This window comes from Phragmites australis, chromosome 18 (genome assembly GCF_958298935.1).
Source record: "Phragmites australis chromosome 18, lpPhrAust1.1, whole genome shotgun sequence".
NCBI lineage: Eukaryota > Viridiplantae > Streptophyta > Magnoliopsida > Poales > Poaceae > Phragmites > Phragmites australis.
The window spans coordinates 12382344-12404600 of NC_084938.1; the positions used below are offsets into that span (position 1 = coordinate 12382344).

General features: G+C 45.1%; 1 protein-coding gene across 3 annotated transcripts in view; it reads right to left on the reverse strand.

The window, feature by feature from the left end:
- LOC133899057 (exocyst complex component SEC8-like) overlaps positions 1 to 18081 on the reverse strand; it is a 39032-nt gene extending 20951 nt beyond the window's left edge. For 2 of the 3 annotated variants that reach the window (XM_062339970.1, XM_062339969.1), the window contains exons 1-7: positions 17814 to 18081; positions 17514 to 17726; positions 17232 to 17405; positions 6300 to 6404; positions 5332 to 5441; positions 4876 to 5052; positions 272 to 407 (exon numbers count right to left, since the gene is read on the reverse strand). In XM_062339970.1, coding sequence (XP_062195954.1) covers positions 272 to 407; positions 4876 to 5052; positions 5332 to 5441; positions 6300 to 6404; positions 17232 to 17405; positions 17514 to 17726; positions 17814 to 17876 — 978 coding nt within the window. In that variant the 5' untranslated portion in view covers positions 17877 to 18081. The remainder of the gene's footprint in view (positions 1 to 271; positions 408 to 4875; positions 5053 to 5331; positions 5442 to 6299; positions 6405 to 17231; positions 17406 to 17513; positions 17727 to 17813) is intronic. The other variant, XM_062339971.1, reaches the window with a different exon arrangement.
- Between the last annotated feature and the right edge of the window lie 4176 nt (positions 18082 to 22257).

Consider the following 22257-nt stretch of genomic DNA (forward strand, 5'->3'; position numbering starts at 1 on the left):
AAAGTTATACTATTTTTGGATTATGGAACACGTAAAAGTTTTCTACAATTTTTGGAGAACAAAAGACTATTTTTTGGGTAAATCTAATTAAAATCGGGTTTTGTGTGAAATTAGTGCACAATAATAGTTTTGTGTTACTATTCAAAATACTTGTAGTTTTGTGTTACAAATGGCAAAATACTTGTAGTTTTGTGCAATTCACTCGAAAAATAAGTGAAGCAATATGACCGAAAAAATACACCGCCATACTGAGAAACATAATAAGCCATACAAGGAACTCATCTGGTGTAGCACGGGAAAGAAAAATTGGGACTTCACGAGAAATACTTTTGGAATCCTTCCACCTATGTCCATTGCTTTCACACATGTCTGAGCTACTATCACCATCTGGGCCATCAAATGAAGAGCTGAAAATACGAAAACAAAATCGAAACACATTAGTTGTCAATGTATTCCATTCATTAAAGAATAGGATTACAACTAATTGATTCTGATACAAAATTCTTAGCATAATTCATGGAAACAAGGATCCTGCAAAAGCTTACGTTTACAACTTCGTGCGTCTTTATAAGCATGAGATTGTGCTGACACATTTAAATTTACTAGATATGAACTGAAGTGTTCTGAAGATTAATCACCTTTAAGAAGCATCACTTGGAAGTATAATACTGTTCATATCATGCAGTTATTCGTCAACTTACCATAGATTCCTCCAGTCACTAACAAAGTAGTCATATAGTTTTGGTCATTTTACAAAATCTCCAAAAGACAACTTTGACTATAAATTTTCAATGTAATATACTTTTAACCTAAGATAATTGTAATCTATGAAAGCACTTTCAAGACAAATATAAATGTACAGTCATACGGCCAGCCTAAACATTTAACATTCATAAGATTTTGCTGGTTTTTGGTCAAAGTTAAAATGTTTGGGCTGCATGCATTCTAGGAAACCACCAGAGGGAGATGCATTGAAACCTTTGGGCCAAAAATCAAGTCATGAAAAATCATCATTTTTTTATTTTTATAATTTTGAGATGGACAAATACATTATCCATGTTGGACTCGGATCCTACGAGCTGTGTCACCGGGACACGGACACGGGTGTCGGTGTCCGACTCGGATGCGGGTGTCCGATTCGATAAACTCTAGAAAATAGGATTCGGGGATTCGTCTAATTTATATTAATTTTATATTAAAAATACATTATGTAGTTGGACAAACTACACTAAAGCTGCTGAAAAAGAGAAAAAAAAGAGAAAAGAGAAAAAAAAGAGAAAAACAAATCAGCCCAACTGCAGCCCACACAGAAGCCCACTAGGGCTTCTTACTTACCTCCCTTCCGATCCTCCTCTCCTCACTTCCCCGCCGCCTCCTCTCCCTCACCGCCGCCGCCTCCTCTCTGATCCCCCACTGCCGCCTCCTCTGCTCCTTCCCCGTCACCGCCCCGCCGCCTCCGCCGCCTCCCCACCCACCCCCGCCGCCTCCGCCGCTCCCCCGCCGCCGCCTCCTCTGCTCCTCTCCCGTCGCCGCCTCCTGCTCCCCCGCCACCTTCGCCGCTCTCCCGTCGCCACCTCCTCCTTCCCCGCCGCCTCCGCCGCTCCCCTGCTCCCCTGCCGCTTCCGTCGCTCCCCCACCGCCGCCTCCTCCTCCGCTCCTCTCCCCAGCCTTGGACACGGTTGCAGCGCGTCGGATGCGTGTCGCATCGCGTCCGACGCGTATCGACACAGCGATACACGTCGACGCGGCAAAAAAAAATTCAGACTCGCGTGTCCCTGTAACACAGCCTACGAGAGGTGGGTTGATAGAACACACATGTGAGCACACACTGGATACAAGAAGTTTTCTCACTGCCAATAGTTTCTAATGGATTACATCGGATGAAGCACATTCAGTGCTTCCATCCGACGAAGCTCATTCGATGCTTTTCTTGCTGCCAGTAGCTTCTGATGTTTATTTCAACATCCAAAAACCTATAGCTGCTGACAGCCTCTACAGGGATGAAGCTCATCTAGAGCTTCCATCCGGTGGATACGGCACACCTTACATGGGGAGGGGAGTCACCACATAGTTTACAGACCAGCAACCAGCCTACTGCAGATACAGTACGTCGGTTGATACAGTAACCAACGTGTTGTTCCTATAGTAACCAACGTACTTCTGCTACAATACCGTGTTACTAATGCAACCAGTACCACACAAGGATTATACTAACAATACTCCCACTAAGCCTTGTGTGTAGCCGACCAACCGTCCCTCCTCTGACAATCCCGTGATGATCAGATCATCCACGTAGACTCCAAGGAGCAATAATGTGTTGCCATGGCCACGCCGGTACGTCGCAGGTTCATGCGCGCTCTGCTCGAAGCCAAGAACCCTCAAAGTGCTGTCGAGCTTCGCATTCCATGCGTGCGGTGCTTGTCGCAGGCAGTAGAGCACCTTCTGCAGCCGTTGGACCTTGCACTCTTCTCCGGTGACAACGAACCTGCAACATACACATCCTCCTCCAATTAGTCATTTGAGAAATGCTAATTCCACATCCATGTGATGGACCGGCCATTTCTCTTGGGCAACTAGCACTAGCAGCATGCCCACGGACTCCCAACAGACTCCAGCATGGATTTCAATCCACGAGCAAATACCTCGTCGAAGTCCACGCTCGGCTACTGCACATAGCCCTTGGCGACGAGGCAGACTTTGTACATGATCACAACCCCAACTTCGTCTTTCTTGAGTTTGAACACCAATTTGAGCCCGATTAGTTGGTGCCCACTCGGCAACTCCACCAGCGTCCATGTCCCGTTCTCCTCGACGGCGTTAACACCATGCTCTACTGCGTCCCACAGGCCTCGCGCCTGCAACATGACCTTCATCATGAGGGACCAGTCAGCATAATTGGTCAGTGTCAGCGTCAGGTACACAGCCCGATCTGCCAATCTCCTTCACCACTCGTCGTACCACCAGGTCGCCGCCATCGCCGACGCCACTTCTGCTGGTACCGCTATCACGGACCCTGAAACGCGGTGGCGATTGCGATTGTGAACCGCTGGATGTTCATCCTCTGGCTGAGGTGGGCCTGTCAGCTGCCTAGAGATGGACTTGACTCACCATGAACTCTACGGCGAAATCACTAGATGGAGCCACTCTCCCAACAGCATTCGCCTACCAGCTCCATCCGGCATCCTCATCGAAGATCACATCTCGCGACCCGCGGAAGCGCTTGGTGCTCGGGGTCGTAGAGGCAGTACGCCTTCGCGCCACGTTCGTAGTCAATGAAGACACAGGACGTGCTTCTGTCATCAAGCTTCCACAGATTTGGTCGCACCTCCTTGATATAAATCAGACAACCGAAGGTGCGCAAGAAGTTCACTGTCGGGTTCCGGCCGTGCCACGCCTCAAACGGCGTCATGGCATCCAGGCTCTTCGTCGGTGTGCAATAGGAAGATACCGGTGCTCACCGCCTCTCTCCAAAACTCCGCTGGCACGCCCCTCTGTTTTAGGAGCACGCGCGCCGTCGCGACGATCGACTGATTGCGTCTCTCCACTACGCCGTCCTGCTGTGGACTGTACATGCGGAGAAGTGTCATTGGACGCTGCAATCCGCACGGTGGCGCGTGAATTCAATGGATGTGAATTCTCCATCATTGTCGATGCGGAGGATGTGAAGCTTCCGACTGCTCTCCACCTCCGCCTTCGCTTGGATCGCCTTGACCGCAAGAAGCCGGCCTCGATCAGCACCTTGGAACCACCCTCGTCCAGCTAGCCCACGCTGATGATATTGTTCTTCAGCCGTGGGATGAAGTAGACACCGGAGAGCGCCTTGTGCGAACAGGATGGTGCCAGCCACGGATGTCGACCACCCAGCCATCTCCAAAACGGACGGAGCCCACCACACCTCGACGTACTATAACCAATGTATTATCCGTAACAGTAACCAACGTACTGTCCGCAACAATAACCGATGGAGCTTCGCGAAGACATAGTGGCGACTCATCATGTGGTTAGTGGGGCCAGTGTCGAAGTACCAGCCCTCCAAGTGGTCGCCGTCGTCGCTGGCACCAAGGTGGACTTGCACGCGCAGCTCGTCGAGGTGGTCGTGGCTTGGCGTGGGCTCCTACTCATCACTAAGAGCGCACACCTGCTCCACCAGGAGCGCTAGCTCATCTTCTTCGTCCTCGCGCTAGACCAAACCGCCCACAGTGGCACTTGTCGTGGGATTGATCAACCCTGGCTTTGGTCAAACATACCCACTTGAGCAAATGACTAGGAATGCTCCTTCTTAGCACACATTCGTATGTCTAGTGCCGGCACATATGCCATGCCATGTGACCACTCAAGGCCCACACGCGTCATGCGCCCTATGCCCGCTCCCCTGGCGCACACGAGCCTGTTTAACCGCGAGGGTCGGCTCTGATACCAATTGTTGGACTCAAATCATGCGAGAAGTAGGTTGATATAACACATACGCGAGCACACACTAGACACATGAAGTTTTCTCGCTACCAACAGCTTCTTACGGATTACATCGGATGAAGCACATTCGATGCTTCCATCTGACGCCGCACATTTGATGCTTTTCTTGCTGCTAGTAGCTTCTGATGTTTATTCAGACATTCAAAAGCCTATAGTTGCTGACAATCCCTAAAGGGATGAAGCTCATCCCGAGCTTCCATCCAATGCATACGGCACACCTACAGGGGGTCATCCCATATTTATAGGCCAGCAACCAATCTACTGTAGATACAGTAAGTCGGGTGCTGCAGTAGCCTACGTATTGTTCCTACAGCAACCGAGATACTCCTACCAACAATAACACACAAGGATTATCCTAACAATCCAAATTAAAATGGAGGCGGGATAGGGACTTGAACATACCCTCCATCAACAGAACTAGTTTTTGGAAACCCATCTGCAGTGGTCGGTCCACCAATGTGATTATCGCCTTTAATTGACCTAGTTCTCCTCGAAAGTGGTTGCATGCTATTTACTAAGCAACCAGTGGCTGTAGAAGTTGGTACTTCATCACTGTCAACCATGCTTATAGTCACCGAGCTGCAAGAGAATCTTGGAAATGAACAATTGTTGACCGATGATGGAATTGCAGGAGATAGTCACTTGACGCATATTTTTAATCATTACCAAATGAATTAACAAGAAGTCACAATAAAAGGAGGATTTCAGTGCAGACTGCAGAACACATAGTCACCAGCGTTGACACCATTATAATTGAATGTGTCATAGCAAGCATGTAACTATAGAAAATACAAAGATGGCTACGGTCTAAAGAAACAACTGAGATCATCAAAACAGACTAAAAAGAGCAAACCTTACCTATATTCTCCATTGTTGTACAAATGGCCATGCAATTCTTCCAAAATTTTGTAAAACAGTACACCTCGCAGCTTTGTTAGATCAGAACGAACATCTTGAAGAGCACCTACCTTCAAAATTTTGTTAGCCTGTAATATTGCTATGGCGAAAGAAAAATATGTGCAAGCTCATGATAGGCTAAACAGTTGTCTTGAGCTACCATGTAGAAGGACAACAAAACCTAATCAGCATAGAATAATGACCTTAACTAGTAAACCTTTGAAATATGCTCCGTCATCACTTTGAAAAAAAAAAAGTGTGCGCCATCTCAAGAAGATATAATAATTTGAAAGTTGTGAAACCATGTTCAAATCTATTTAATGATTTAATCACCACACAATGGTGCTGAGCTAAGTATTTAACAAACTCATTAATATAGCATACCAAATTAAACCATGGGTAAGAATATCTAACCATCCATAAGAGATTTTGGTAAATCAGGCTCCTTTTATCTAGTCGTTAGGGAAAGTTATTAAAATTCTCACCTATTCTAGCTTACTAAATTCAATATTTGCAATTCTTAAAATGTTCATCACTTCTAATACTAGCTAGTTACCCAGCATATTCATTCATTCAGCATAATAGGCACAGCACATTTGGCTCCTCCCGCAGATGTGAGACACAACTTAACCGCAAATTTCACTCCTGAGCATTTGCTAAGTTGAGGACCCAGGAGCCAAGTTTGCATACGCAAAAGATGATAAAACCAATTGAACATGAAATCTCCCTGAACCTATTGAGCTAAAGTTAGAGAATTGTAAGCCAATTAACAGTGCAATGCAGGACAAGGGCAGTATAGCATTTTGATGGATTATTGCAGAACATACAACAGATGAAAGGTACATGCAAGCTAAATACAAGGTAATCTTAGCCCAAATTTTCAGAACACGAAAGTACCAAAAAAATCATGATTGGATGTTGAGACTAACCGCTTGAAGGCCTTCTCGTTCTAGCATCAGCATTGATTGGACATGCAACTGCACTGCAGCATATAGCTGCTTCCCTATCATCAAGTTTTCAATTCGAGCAGGAACCTGTTGGATACACTATGTTAGCAGAGAGAATAACTCCCTCAAGTTTGGGATATAAAGAAAGTAAAGGTTGAAAGTGGACACAAAAAGGTAAATGGTATAAGTATATAGGACTCCAAAGGTTGGAAATTAGATATATATACAAGTCCAAACAAGCAGAGCTCGGACATCAAACCCGAGCTCATGAGCCTATCGAGCTCAAGCTCAAATAGTGTGGTTAAGGCTTGATCTACTTGTTCTTGACCTTTTTCCCCACAGGTTTACCACCCACATTTTTAAGCTAACCTTGAGCTTTGGCCGAGCTTTTGTATAAGGCATCATATTAAAGTAAAGTTACTCTACTTTTTCAAGCCGAGGTCAAGCTTTAGTAGTGCTTTTATATAAAATTTTACATTAAAGTGAAGTTTGAGATTACTCAAGCCCATCTCTAAGCTCGAAGGCTGACTCGAGCTCTGCTAAAACCTGGGCAGTAAGCTCGCTCAACCTCGGCTTGTTTACAGACCTACTCACCTACACATTTACCCCTCCCATCCCACCTACCGCACAAAACTGCTTACAAATCAAGGAAAAAGGTTCCACAGACAAACACCTCTAAGTAAATCTAAATATTTTCACTAATTAATTGGGGAATAAATTATTTAGGGGCATTGAGAGAATTATATCAATTTTGGAGTGGCATGAAGAAAATTTCATACTTCCGAGTGGAATTTTATATATGCCATTATGCTCTTGTTTGCAGTAAGTAACTAATTTTCAGTGCAAAGGACCACACCTACTGCATACAAAAAGCTTGTATCGAAGATTTCAGATTCAATTGAATATTCTCTCTTCGCTTTAGAAACTTTACGCTTGAGCAGGGACTACATCTCAAGAAGTGCAAGTATCATGTTGATAAGTGTCTTTCAAGGCACACGTGTCATCCACATCATTTTTTGGCCCTGGAAATTGCGTTCAGCTGATTAAAAATCAACAAAATGCATCCCAAAAGTGCAGGTATCATTTCAAAGTTTTTTTCTTGGGGGTGGGGAGTTCTATCTTCAAGATGCGGTATTCAAGACAACTTTGCACTTTCTTCTCAAAAAGAAAAAGACAACTTTGCACCGATCTAACCAACCTGAGTTTGCATTTTACACTACAGTCCAAAATCGATTTAGAATCTTTTAATAGTTTGTCCAATAACTAACTATGGAATATATACATATAGGGAGTATACTATATACGCATAAGGAGTATACTTTATATAGACAGGATATACCAGTGCATACTTACCAACTCTAAATATTACGGAACCGAATCTGCAGTATCTGGTACTCCCAGAATCTAGAAGGTGTATACTAAGAAGGCATCGATAGTTTACCGAACTCGAGAAAACTAGTATCCATAACAGATTTATCTATTTGGGTGACTAGGACCCCCTATTGACTACAGATGGATAGAAGGCAACACATCACCCCTATATAAGGAGAGGCTCTTTTTTCGGGTTACTCGAGGCAAACATCAGAACCTTGACACAGGAGGAACTCAGCGACTTTAACCCTAGGTTAGATTAGACCTGATCTACTCCTTGTAATAGATTAGCCACATTGTCTGTACTCAGATGAATATATACATAATCATCCACACAAGACGTGGGATATTACTCCAACCGGAGGTCTGAACCTGTATACATCGTGTGTGCCTCACCTCATGTTCGATTTCTGATCCACAAAGGTAACCCCGTTATTTTCCGGACACATTGTTGGGAACAAATCCTTGACAGTTGGTGCGCCAGGTAGGGGTCTTCTGCTTTTCAAGATCGACTGCCTCGAGTGCACATCGGCACTGGATTCTCCGACGTCGATTTCTACGACCACTTCGGGTCAACTTCGATCACCCTCGAATCGCCCCTGCCAGGTCAAAGATCACGTTCGGAACTATGATCTTTTGTTGGCACCATCAAGGTGAACTAATCCGCGCCGGTATTATCGAGACCAAACTATTAAACGCATACCGCGAAGTGGGACATCTCGAGTGAGATCCCAAGGAGCCCAACATTCTCCGATGTATGGACACCGACAGTGACGAGGGTGGCAATGACGACTCCACCGCCAGCTAGAGCAGCCGAACAGATCGATACATGTTCATAGCTAGAGGAGCTAATACCCCACGTGCTGACCCAAGGGCGATAGATCCAAACACCTTGGTAAACAATGGCACGAAAATCCCCAAGGATCCAGCGGCAGTAGCCGCCCCTATTTGTATTAGCGTTGCCGGTGATATGCCGCTGGAAACATCTGCAGCTGGAACCTTACGTGTCCTTCACACAACTCTCCATCGACGGACCACGAGAAGTTAGATACCTCCTGGTCTCCAACGACGACTTTTGGTGGGCACACCTCCACCGCCAGCATCAAAGGACGAGCTCCACCAAAATAGCAACCGCGGAGTAGCATCGTCTCGACCCCAGCCAAGTTTGGGCAACGATGTTTTCAGCACTCCGGATGCTAATGTCCAGGGAGTCCATCTGATTCTGAGATCTCTTCCGAAGCTGGATCCAGCGAATCCTTTAACCCCTATGGTTAACCAGGTTAGGACCTTACTTGATACGACATAAATCTAAGCCGCTAGAGCAAACAATCCTAGGTCATACGCCGCTCGAGAAGCCACAGACGCGAGTATCCCCGAGTCGAGAGATCCCAGGCGGGAAGCTCAGGTGATCAAGCTCGAGCACCACTTTGCAGACCAAACTGTAACTGCCCTATCCAAAGGCGCAGGAACCAGGAAGACCTGAGGAATCGCATTCCTCACAATCGGCATGATTTATGTACAATGATAGACAACCACCGTAAGGAACACCGTGAGGACGATCGACGTCATTACGATCACAGATCTCCAAGGCAAGATGGTCGATATGACTCCCCTCAAAGGAATAGGCATGATAGTCCTCCCTACCTTCTTCTGAAAAATTTGATGAAGGGCTGCAAAGCTTTTGTACATGAGCTTCGGTCGATACGGTGGCCCGAGAAGTTCAAGGCGGGCTTGATCCAGAAGTATGATAGGAAGATCAACCCCAACAAGTGGTTACAGATCTATACCACGATTATTCGAGCCGCGGGCGGCAACAAGGTAATGGCCAATTATCTGCTATCTGCGCTAGATGGACCTGTCAGGTCCTGGTTGTCGATACCTCAATAGTCGAAGGTTTCAATCACCTTCAATCAAGTTGACCACCCAGCCACAATTCCACACCCTGATCGATACCCGATTGTGGTCCAACCTACTATCATGAACATCAAAGTCTCCCGAACTTTGGTCGACAGGGGTAGTTCGCTTAACCTCATCTTCGCCAAGACTCTAGACAAGAAGGGAGTTCAGTTATCAGAGCTTAAGGCGAGAGTCGAGCCTTTCCATGGTTTAACCCCTAATTCATCGACTATGCTAGTCACGTTTGGCACGCTCGACAACTTCCGTACAGAGAAACTTACCTTTGATGTCGCAGACTTCGAGACAGCGTACGTGATCCTAGACCGCCTAATGATGGCCAAGTTTATGGCAGTTGTGCACTATGCATACCAGACACTCAAGATCCCGAACCCAAAGAAGTCATAACGGTCAGGGGAGAATAACGTTCAACGGTCAAATGCGACAAGCGGAGCCTCGATATGGTCGAACACCTCAATCGAGCGGCAACCACTTCTAAAGGCGCGATTTCTAAGCGTCAGAAGCATCAAGCCACCGTTGAACTCAAGGACTCCAAGCTTGTAAGTCTTGCTGACACTTCCAAGTCCAACGATGCCGCCAAGGGTGAGACTAACGACGACGCTAGCAACAAAAAGACTGATGATACGTCAAGGCGATCCCCCGCGACCCATCTGAACTGGCCAAGATGGTTAAGGTTAGGGCTAACCTCGACCCCAAATAGGAATTCGAGCTCATCACTTCCCTCCAGACAAACCAAGACATGTTCGCATGGCAACCGCCCGATATGCCTGGAGTCCCTATGGAAGTGATCTAGCGTTAACTAGTAGTTTGGCCCGACTCCAAACCTGTGGTGCAGAAACAGCGAAGATTTGCAGAGGATAAGAAGCAAGCCATCCAAGAGGAGGTCAACAAACTACTTAAAGCGGATTTTATTCGAGAAGTTCGTCACCCCACATGGCTCGCAAATCCCGTCCCCGTCAAGAAAGCTAATGGTAGATGGAGAATGTGCGTCGACTTCACCGACATAAACGAAGTATGTCTAAAAGATCCTTTTCCTCTTCCACGCATCGACCAGATCGTCGACTCTACAGTGAGTTGTACATTGCTATGTTTTCTAGATGTCTATTCGGGGTATCAAAATTAGCATGGGAATAAAAGATGTGGAAAAAACTACTTTTACTACTCCTTTCGGTGTATTTTGCTATGTAAAGATGCCCTTCGATTTAAAGAAGGCTAGTGCTACTTGTCAATGGTGTATTCAAAACTGTCTACAGCCCTAAATTGAGCGCAATGTGGAAGCTCATGTCAATAATATTGTAGTCAAAACGAGACTCAGGGATGCTTTGATTGAGGATCTCAAGGAGACGTTCGACAACCTCAAGAAGTATCGTATGATGCTCGATTCGGAGAAGTGTACGTTTGGCGTTACCTCCAGCAAGCTTCTCGGCTTCCTGATGTCGAGTCGAGGCATTGAGGCCAATCCAAGCAAAATTGAGACTCTTGACCAGATGCGGTCACCTCGAACACTGAAGAGGGTTCAAAAATTAATAGGATGTATTGCAACTCTTAGTCGATTTATTTTCAGGATGGGCGAGCGAGAGATGCCTTTCTTCACGTTGCTAAAGCTCAAAGAAAAGTTCAAAGGGCAAGAAGTAACGCACACCAGGAGGAGTGACAACTCTGGTGCGGATGAACTCCCTAGACTCGCTTCATCCCGAGCTCGGGTACTCGTAGGAGTCTTCATCGAGAAACTCCTCAAACCATCAATCCCGACAATTCGGTGACGGATGTCGATACCCCACCTCCTGATCCAATGACGGTACATCCAAACGCCATGGTAAACAATAGCACGAAAATTCCCGAGGAACTAGCGGCCCCTCATGGTACCAGCGTTGCCAGCGATATGCCGTCGGAAACATCTGCAGCTGGAACCTTACGTGTCCTTCACACAACTCTCCATCGACGAACCGCATGAGGACAGATACCTCTAGTCTTCAACGACGACTTCCGGTGGGCACACCTCTACCGCCAGCATAAGGGACGAGCTTCCCAGAATAGCAACCACGGAGCAGCATCGTCTCGACCCCAGCCAAGTTTGGGTAGCGATGTTTTCAGCACTCCGAATGCTAATGTCCAGGGAGCCCATCTGATTCTGAGATCTCTTCCAGAGTTGGATCCGACGAATCCTTTAACCCATATGATTAACCAGGTCAGGACATTACTCGATGCGGTCCAAATCCAAGCCGCTCGAGCAAACAATCCTAGAAAATCTAGGCCCCCACCCGGCAAGACGCCAGCTCGAGAAGCCACAGACGCAAGTATCCCCAGGTCGAGGGATCCCAGGCGGGAAGCTCAAGTGATCGAGCTCAAGCACCACTTTGCGGGCCAAACTGTAACTGTCCTATCTATAGGCGTACGAACCAGGAAGACCTCAGAAATCGCATTCCTCACAATCGACATGATCTACATACAGTGATAGACAACCGCCATAAGAAACATCGCGAGGACGACAGCCGTCATTACGATCACCGATCTCTAGGACAAGATGGTCGACGTGACTCCCCTGCTTGAAGGAATAGACGTGATAGTCCTCCCCACCTCCTCCTGAAGAATTCAATGAAGGTTGCGAAGCTTTCGTACACGAGTTTTGGTCGATACGGTGGCCCAAGAAGTTCAAGTCAGGCCCGATTCAGAAGTATGATGGGAAGATCAACCCCAACGAGTGGTTACAGATCTATACCACGATTATTCGAGCTGCGGACGATGACAATAAGGTAACGTCCAATTATCTGCTAACCGCGCTCGATGGACCTGCCAGGTCCTGGTTGTTGAGCTTGCCTCCTAACTCAATCCGATCGTGGGCCGAGTTGAAGGCTCAGTTCATAGCTAACTTTCAAGGCACATTTGAGTGCCCAGGAACGGAAAACAATCTCCATCAGCTGAAACAGGATGAGGACGAGTCATTCCTAGATTTCATCCGCCGGTTTAGCGACAGACGTAACATGATCCCATACATCTCTGACAAGCCAATCATCATCGCCTTCAAGCGAAGCGTCCGGGACACGGATATGGTCAGGAAGATGGCTACTCGGTAGATCCACATGGTCAAAGAGCTCTTTGAGTTGACCGACAAGTGTGCAAGCGAGCGGAAGCCCAGGTACGCACAAAAATCCTCAATCTAGTAAGGACAAGTCCGTGTCCTCGAAGAACTAGGGGAAGAACAAACTCGATGACAGGAGCAAGTCGCACAACACTAGGGACAACGAATGCCTGAGTCGAGGTGGTGGGAAGTGGTGCCCTGTTCATCGAACCAACCAACAAGACTTCGACGAATGCCATGTCATCAAAAAGGACGATGAAAAGCTCAAGCCCGCTGTTGCTGAGCATAACAAACAAGTCAAGCCAAACGTTAACGGTGACGAGCCCGAATTCCACGAGGCCGACCAAAGTCTAGCACATATCTTCGGAGGATCCGCCGCATATGAATCTAAAAGGCAGTACAAGACGATAGAACGAGAAGTCAATTTGTCTCTGATTGGGCCTACTCGATACATCAAGTGGTCGGAAGTTCCTATCACCTTCAATCAAGTTGACCACCTAACCACGATTCCACACCCTTGTCGATACCCGATTGTGGTCCAACCGACTATCCTTAATATCAAAGTCTCCTGAACTTTGGTCGATGGGGGTAGTTCGCTAAACCTCATCTTCACCAAGACCCTAGATAAGATAGGAGTTCAGATATCAGAGCTTAAGGCGGGAGTCGAGCCTTTCCATGGCATAACCCCCGTACCCCTACCAAATCGAGTTACTGGTCATGTTTGGCACGCCTAACAACTTTCGTACAAAGAAGCTTACCTTTGATGTCGCGGACTTCGAGACAGCGTACAACATGATCGTGGGCCACCTAATGTTAGGCAAGTTTATGACAGTGGTGCACTATGCATACCAAACGTTCAAGATCCTGGGCCCAAAGGGGTCATAACTGTCAGAAAAATCAACGTGCAGCGGTCAAATGTGACAAGCGGAACTTAGATATGATCGAACACCTCAGTCGAGCAGCAACCACTTCTAAAGGCGCAGTTTCCAAGCGTCAGAAGCATCAAGCCACCATTGAACACAAGGACTCCAAATTTGTAAGTCTTGCTAAGACCTCTAAGTCTAACGATGCCGCTAAGGGTGAGACCAACGACGGCACTAGCAACAAAAAGACTGATGATGGCGTCAAGGCGATCCCCCTCGACCCACCTGAACTGGCCAAGACGGTTAAGGTTGGGGTTAACCTCGACCCTAAATAGAAATTCGAGTTCATCACTTTCCTCCGAACAAACCAAGACGTGCTCGCATGGCAACCATTCGATATACCTGGAGTCCTAGGGAAGTGATCGAGCATAGGAAGTAAGCCATCCAAGAGAAGGTTGACAAACTACTTAAGACAGGCTTTATTCAAGAAGTTTGTCACCTCACGTGGCTCGCAAATCCCGTCCTCGTCAAGAAAGGTAATGGTAGATAGAGAATGTGCGTCGACTTCACCGGCCTCAACAAAACCTTTCCGAAAGATCATTTTCCTCTTCCACATATCAACCAGATCGTCAACTCTACAGCGGGTTGTACATTGCTGTATTTTCTAGATGCCTATTCAAAGTATCACCAAATTAGTATGGGAATAGAGAAAGGGGAGAAAACTGATTTTACTACTCTTTTCGATGTATTTTGCTATGTAAGGATGCCCTTCAGTTTAAAAAACGCTGGTGCTACTTATCAACGGTGTGTTCAAAACTGTCTTCGGCCCTAAATTGGGTGCAATGTGAAAGCTTATATCGATGATATTGTAGTCAAGTCGAGAACCGAGGATGCTTTGATTGACGATCTCAAAAAGATGTTCGACAATCTCAAGAAGTATCGTATGATGCTCAATCCAGAGAAGTGCACGTTCGACGTTCTGTCCGGCAAGCTTCTTAGCTTCTTGGTGTCGAATCGAGACATTGAGGTCAATCCACGCAAAATCAAGACTCTTGACCAGATGCAGTCACCCCGAACACTGAAGGAGATTCAAAAATTAACAGAATGCATTACAACTCTTAGTCGATTTATTTCCAGGATGGACGAGCAAGGGATGCCTTTCTTCAAATTGCTAAAGAAGCATGATCGATTCGAGTGAACGGAAGAAGCGGAGCGCGCCTTCCAGGACTTAAAAAGGTATTTATCGTCTCCGTTAGTTCTTACACCGCCTAATGAAAAAGATGAGCTCTTTTTGTACATTAAAGCTACCCCACAAATTATAAGCACGGTCTTAGTGGTCGAACGGGAATGTCCCAAGAAGAAGGCCAAGGTCCAGAGACATGTTTACTATGTGAGCGAAGTCCTACAAGACAGCAAGCTACGATACCCGCAAGTGTAAAAGTTGCTATATGCAATCTTGATGTCTTCCCGGAAGCTATGACACTATTTCTAAGCGCACAGGATCACCATCGTGACGACGTACCCGCTGAAGATGTCATACGCGATAGGAAAACCATTAGACGAATCGCGCAATGGGCAGTCAAGCTTAATGAATTCGACGTCGGATATGTGCCACGCACAAGTGTGAAATCGGGAGTAGTAGCGGAATTCATCGCCGAGTGGACAAGGGTTGAAGAAACAAGACCCAGTGTGGTCCAAGACCACTGGACGCTCTTCTTCGATGGGTCGCTCACGCTTCAGGGCTCGGGAGCTGGCATTGTACTCAAATCCCCAGCAGGCGACGAACTCAGATACGTTGTTCAATTAGATTTTAATGCTTTCAACAATGTTGTAGAATACGAAGGACTAGTAAACGAGCTCCGCACAACTGCATCACTTGGAATCAGGCGACTTCTCATGAAAGGGGACTCACAGCTAATCGTGAACTAAGTTCAAAAAGAGTATCAGTGCTCGAACAACATGACAGCTTGAACAAGGTGCAAAAGCTCGAGAAAAAATTTGAATGGCAAGAAGTAACGCACATCAGGAAGAGTGACAAGAAGGACTCTCTATCAACTACGGATAGATAGGAGGCGGTACATCACCTCTATATAAGACAGGGACCCAGATCCCCCAGGGGAGACTTTTTTTCTAGCTACTCGAGGCAAAGCATCAGGACCTTGACACAGAAGGAACTCAACGATTTTAGCCCTAGGATATATTAGATCCGATCTACTCCTTGTAATAGGTTAGCGACATTGTCTGTACTCGGGTGAATATATATACATAATCATCCACACTGGACGTAAAGTATTACCCCAACCAGAAGCCCAAACCTGTATACATCGCGTGTGCCTCGCTTCATGTTCGATTTCTGATCCACAAAGATAACCCTGTTATTTTTCGGATACATTATCAAAAACAAATCCTCGACAAGTTTTGCTTTTGGGAACTGTCACAGATCTTTTACAGAAGGAAAATCATAACATAATCCACAAACTGTTGCATTCTGCAAAGACCCTTGTAGAATACGGATCAATCAAATATTCACGACATGGTTACTAGAATTCACCTACTTAGATTATGCAAGAAGTCCAGGAGCAGCTGTTCAGCTTGAAATGAACTCGCACAATGACTGTTAAACAAGCATGAAATGGCACCATTTTATCACCTAGACACTAGACTTTTCTGCTTCCCATAAGTGATGAAAATTAGTCTTTATAATTTCTCTTGAGTAAAATGTATCAGTTGTCCTTAAACTTGTCACGTGATGTCATCTAGGTCCTCGACTCTTAAAATGTATATTCGGGTCCCTAAACTTGCTAAGTGTACCATTCGAGGTCCAAAACAACCTAATTAGTATAAACTTGCCTATGTGGCATGCCAACATGGCACCTGAAATGCAGTGGACAGGCTAGCGGCAGCAACGACCATGAGTGCATAGTAGAGAACAGGAAAATCTCAGGCTCCACGCTATTGTGCCACATTAGGTAATTACTTGTTGATTAGGGAGATTTAGACATCGAGTGGCATACTAAACAAGTTTAGGGATCCAGATCTACATTTTAAGAGTTTAGGGACCTAGATGGCACCGCGGAATAAATTGAAGGACCGCTGATTACTCATTTCTCTTTATAATTTCCTATTGTCAACGTTTGACTACCAAGTATGAACATAATGCATATTATGTACAGGAATTATACGTAGGGTGATATAGAACCGTTCACCAAGACATTTTCACAGCAAGTATTGTATGCATAGAGAAGTTACTTAACCCAATTAAAGTGTAAACATGCAATACAGGTCAAACTACATCCCTATTTCGAACACAGGAATCTTTTCTAGTTCCTGTGGAAACTCAACTGTTGCCTCTGAAATTAATGCAAAATTTCTTGAGTTCGAGACGGTCCTAAATGGCTTTTCGGAAGGTGTGCTACACTGTTTCTTTAACATGTTTTGAAAAACTGTTTTATAATGTTAGTCAACCTGGGTGGCATTTATGGTCTATATTCTGTGGTTGAAACTAGACCATTTTACATGTTCCATGAAAATATTTAAATGTTGCTTATGATTAAAAAACTCACTTGTTTAGTTTGACTTGAAGTCTATAAATTATAACAATTTCGCTGTAGCAACTGAACTAGATATTTATAAGAGTCAATGTCCAAATCCCGTTTAACATAAGCTTGTAGATTACGCACTACCGACCTTCGCGACATCCTCGACCTGATCCAAAAGGGAGAGCACATGACCCAGGGTGAGGGACCGGTACCACAGCTGCCCAAGGTGCTTGTTTTTCCTGCCAAGCAGATTCTTGGCCTCCGCCATCTCACCCTTGAGTCCGGTGATGCTCTCCGCGGACTCACTGAACAACCGCAGGATCTGCCATCACGACATGTAAACAGAACAACTCCACTCAGCATGTTGATATGAATGAAGGTTTTGCCAGTGAAATAAAACAAAATGCCCGGTAGGGGGATCGGACCGGACCTGGGAGTAGTTCTGGATGGCCTTGTTGAAGCCGTGGTGGTAGGCATGCACGACCTCGTCGACGACGTCCTCGATGAGGTCGCTCTGCTCCTTGAGGAACTGGATCTCGCCCTCGCGGTCCTTGGAGGTCAGGATGTGCACGACGTGCGGCAGCGAGTCGAACCGAGCCGCCGTCCACCCTTCGTCGATCCGCGACAGCCCTTCCTTCAGGTACTGCAGCCCCAGACGCGGGAAATTGGGATTTCCATCAACAAATCCGGGTCAACAAATAACGGTAGGGAATGGAAGAGGGGAACTTACGGATTTGTCGGCCGGAATGGGGAGGCCTTCGAAGATGCCGCGGCGGGAGCCGCTGCGGCTCATCGTGCCGGCGGCGAGGGGCGCCCGCACGGGGAAGGTGCGAGATCTGAGGTGGTTGTGCGGTTTGGACTTGAGGTTGGGTCGGGAGGGATCGAAAGGGAGTATTATGATCTGCGAGCCGGGGAGGAATACACGTAGGGTGCGTTTGGCGGCTAGGGGAAGGGGAAGGGAACGGGAGCTGGAGGAGGGAGTCGGATGGGAGTCTCTATCGTTTGTTTTTTTTTAGGGGAGTTAAGATAAAGTATTTCACATGAAATACTTTTCCACCATTTGGTTGGTGAGTTTAACAGTGAATATTTGAAATATAAACTATGATTTGATTAGTTAGGTGTCCGAACGTTGCAATAAAAATACAAATATTACATACGGTAATATTAATCACAAACTCAAGGTATAAAGATGTATATGTCATAGGAGCATTACCGAACGAATACGTTGGGAGCGATGTCGTAGCTTGCTATTGAATGGGATCTGAAAAATTAGAATGAGGTTATTCGCTAATTTTTTTTAATTTATTTATTTATTTTTATTAGTAAAACGGATCATGTATCCGTAGCCGGTAAGAGACGGGGAGACTAAAGAAATAGGGTAAATGGTAAAAATGGATAAATTATTCGAATTTTAAGGGTTTTTATTAGATGGAAAGGGAGTAGTGAGAAGAGGTAACGTTGAAACCAACTCGTGTTTTATATAGTAGAAACTAGCAAAGTGTTCATGCATTATAAGCAAAACACAAACATTAGACACGATAATATCAAGTATAAACTCAAGGTATGTAGGACCGAGAACAACGATTAGAGAGAGGGTGAATAGGCGTTTCACAAATTTCTTTGATGAATTTCTCCTATTTTGTCACCCAATGCACTCAAAACCAAAAGCGTAAGCAAAAATTTAAAAATGGATCAGCTGTAACAAAAGATTCTTAAGGAAAGTTTGGCTCTAGTAAATGTAGATGACACTAGGTTCCATTGACACTCATCTCATGAGTCATTGTCACATAAATATATCAACTTGATGGAAGAAACCTTTGGTCAAAATAAAGATCATTAGAAGGAGAAGTTATCTGAGTTGATGATCTAGATGCAAGAGAATTCAAGACTTATTTGTATATATTTGTATGTGAGTTTTATGCATCTAGTAACAAGAATGACAACTTCCTAAGGTGAAATTTTTTTAACTCAACAACCAAATCAAAAATCTGAACCGAAAAGAAAAAACTCGTAATAAAGCAAGGGTCCAATAGAATAAAACTAGAATAAGTGAACACAAGCATCGTAAGTGAACACAAGCATCGAAGGAAACATGCACTTTATTTCTTGCAAAGGTCAGCCCTTTTTGGACAGATTACAAACTACATTACTATAGAAATAGTTATTAGTGCTGGCTAAAAAATGTCATCAGTGAATCGGCACTGATTACTTGATACAGATAATCCATGATTACTGGTCCCGGTTTTTAACAAAGAATCAACACTGATACTGCCACTATCAGTATCGATTCCTAACGAAGAACCAACATTGATACTACCACTATCAATACCGGTTCCTAATACCAACTGACACTGATACATATTATAGGGCCAAAAAAAGTATTTAGAAATAAAAAAGATTTCATCGCGTATGTATGGAACAAATGCACTTGCTGATTTGCAGAAAACTGACATCATATTACAAAATCGAATGCGTCCAACAGATATATCAATGTCATCGTCCCAAACAAATCGCGCATCAAAAATATATCTAGCTTTCCATATTTCACCTACGGCATTTCGCATAACCCAACATTAAAGCAGATTAGAGACTCTGTACCTCCAATATGACCCACTAATTCATCAACCAAACATGTTATACACAATATATCAATGCGTACAAGCCTCATGAATTCTCACTTCACCCACTAGGCCACCACAAACTCAGGATCGAACCACATCACTACAATAATTGAACAAATTCACAACAAAATAGAGTACTAGAGGACCCAAAAATTATCTGCAACAAACTCACCAATCCGCTGATCGAAGAGCGCAGTTAGGCTGTAGTACTGGAAGAGCTAGACTGTGCGGCAAAATCTTCAATTCGAAAAAAGTGGAAACCAAGATTCGCCGCAAAGGAGTTGATACAAGGGTAATTGGTGACTATGGTAGTGAACTATCAATTAGGGAAAAGAACCGAGCAGTGAGTAGAGACAGAGAGGTGAGAGCGGAAGAAGAGTCGTGTTGGACGAGAACCGCTTGTGGGAGGGGACGACGGCGGGGAGCGGAGGGTGAGGAGAATGCAGGCAGCATGGGCGACGAATGCGTCGAGTGATCGAGAGATCGAGAGAGAGATAAGGTTGAGAACTCCATTGGTGAGGGGTGTGGAGATAAGGCTGAGAGCTCGTACACGGACTTGTTCATGAATCTATTTTACCTTTGTAAAATTTTGGGTCCAGCTCAAAGAATATTAGTGTTGGTCCATGGTTACGAACCGTCACTGAAGTATCAGTGCCGGTTGTTAACTAGAAATGAGTATTAGTGAATGTTCAACCAAACTTAATTATTGATTGAGCTCAGAATGTTATGAACTGGCACTGATACTTCATCAGTGTCGGTTTGTGCTTAACCGGACTGATAGAGCGACACGGATGACATATTCTATTGTAGTGATATTTTCCTCACAAAAAAGCTTTCACTTATTACAAAGGCTAAGCTCTCCCCTCCTCTGTCCACTAAAACCTAGTACTCAAAGCTCAAATGGCTAACTCTATCCTCCCACATAGTCATATTTCTCTATTTGCCTATGGAGATAGCTTAGCCCTTAAGCTTCCTTGTTCTCAAAATACCCCTCTCTTTCATTGGCCTCGTACCTACCACCAGAGTATTTTGGTCTATTTTACGCTCTATTCATCGAACGGCCTTGGTGACTTCATGACTTAGCTTCGCCTCGACATAAGCTTCGCGATGATGCCACATGTCCTCCATCCTTTCATGGTTTTGAGGCCAAACCATAAAACCACCTCTCACGCTTCTCAAAGTGTGACTTACTGCCACTTGCTTTCACCTCAAACAAGCATCACGATATCGACATATCTATTCTGTCTTCTGATCTTGACCATCGGCAAGTCTCTCCCGCTTCTGATCCCTCAGCTCGCCTTATCATTTGTAGTGGCATCCTCTTCTTTGACTTTGTCAATACACCATCTTCATCCATCTTATCATGCTTTGATCGTTCTCCATGTGCACAGCTTAGGACCACCCTTGACTTTACTCGGCCTCCTCGATCGTCTAGCAGTAAGCACCCTGCTTGACCCCGATCATCCCGCCATCGACCGTCAAATTGCATCCATCACCTGCACAAAATGAGACAAGCACACACATATCTCCAACTCCATTATAGATTAGTCCATAATCAAAATGCTCAGTCAATACACATCTTAGAAAAATCGTGAACGCCAAATGATCTAGTGTTCACAGCTTCTGAGCATCTGACCATCCGGCATGTACTTCTTCTCTGGACCAGCCATCGTGCATCCTCTCTGCAAGAAATGATCCTACGAAGCATCCGATATTCATCCCTTTGAACGTCAGACCATCTGGCGAGTACAAGTCCACCAAAGTCAGTTTACAACCTCTCTGTAAGAAAAGCTCCGGCGTTCACTTCACTCCATCACCGGATCATCTGATGTGCACTTCAATCTATGCCTTTGAAAAAAAATACTTCGACATGTACATTTGCCCATCATCGGACCATCCGGTGCATGTAAGTCCACTATAACTGATTTGCAACCTCTCCGGAAGAAATGCTCCGACGTAAACCTCTTCTGAATGGTAGACCTTTCGGCGTGTACAAAATCCCAAGCGTTGGATCATCCATTGTGTACAATTTTTCTGGAGTTAAAGACAAACACGCCGACTCCATTTCTCTCCGCAACTTTGGTTAGCCATGATCATAATTGCAACATATATACATGTTCGTGCAATCCTCAAATCAACAAACCAAAATCACAACATTGTCAATCACTCGTCACATATAAATCAAGACACGTTTCAATTTGGTTTCTCAATCTCCCCTTTAATGAGTGCATTATCAACTCTCAAAGCACAAAGATTTTGATTTGAAGAAGCTCAACAAGAAAAATGCATCCAAGTGACCAAAACTCAAGAAAAAACAAAAGATATCACTTGGCATAAGAAGGATCACAAAAGCTCGAAGAGAGGTAGAGACAAGACAAATATGCAAAATCTCGCCCTTGATGAATGCACAGTTTTCATTATGCAACATTCTTCTTCTATATGATTTAGTGCATAAGTTCTCCCCCTTTGGCAATACAAATATCAAGGGCCAAAAGTGCTATGAAGTGCATGAATATACAAATATAATGAGCTTTCACAAGTATACCACGAAGC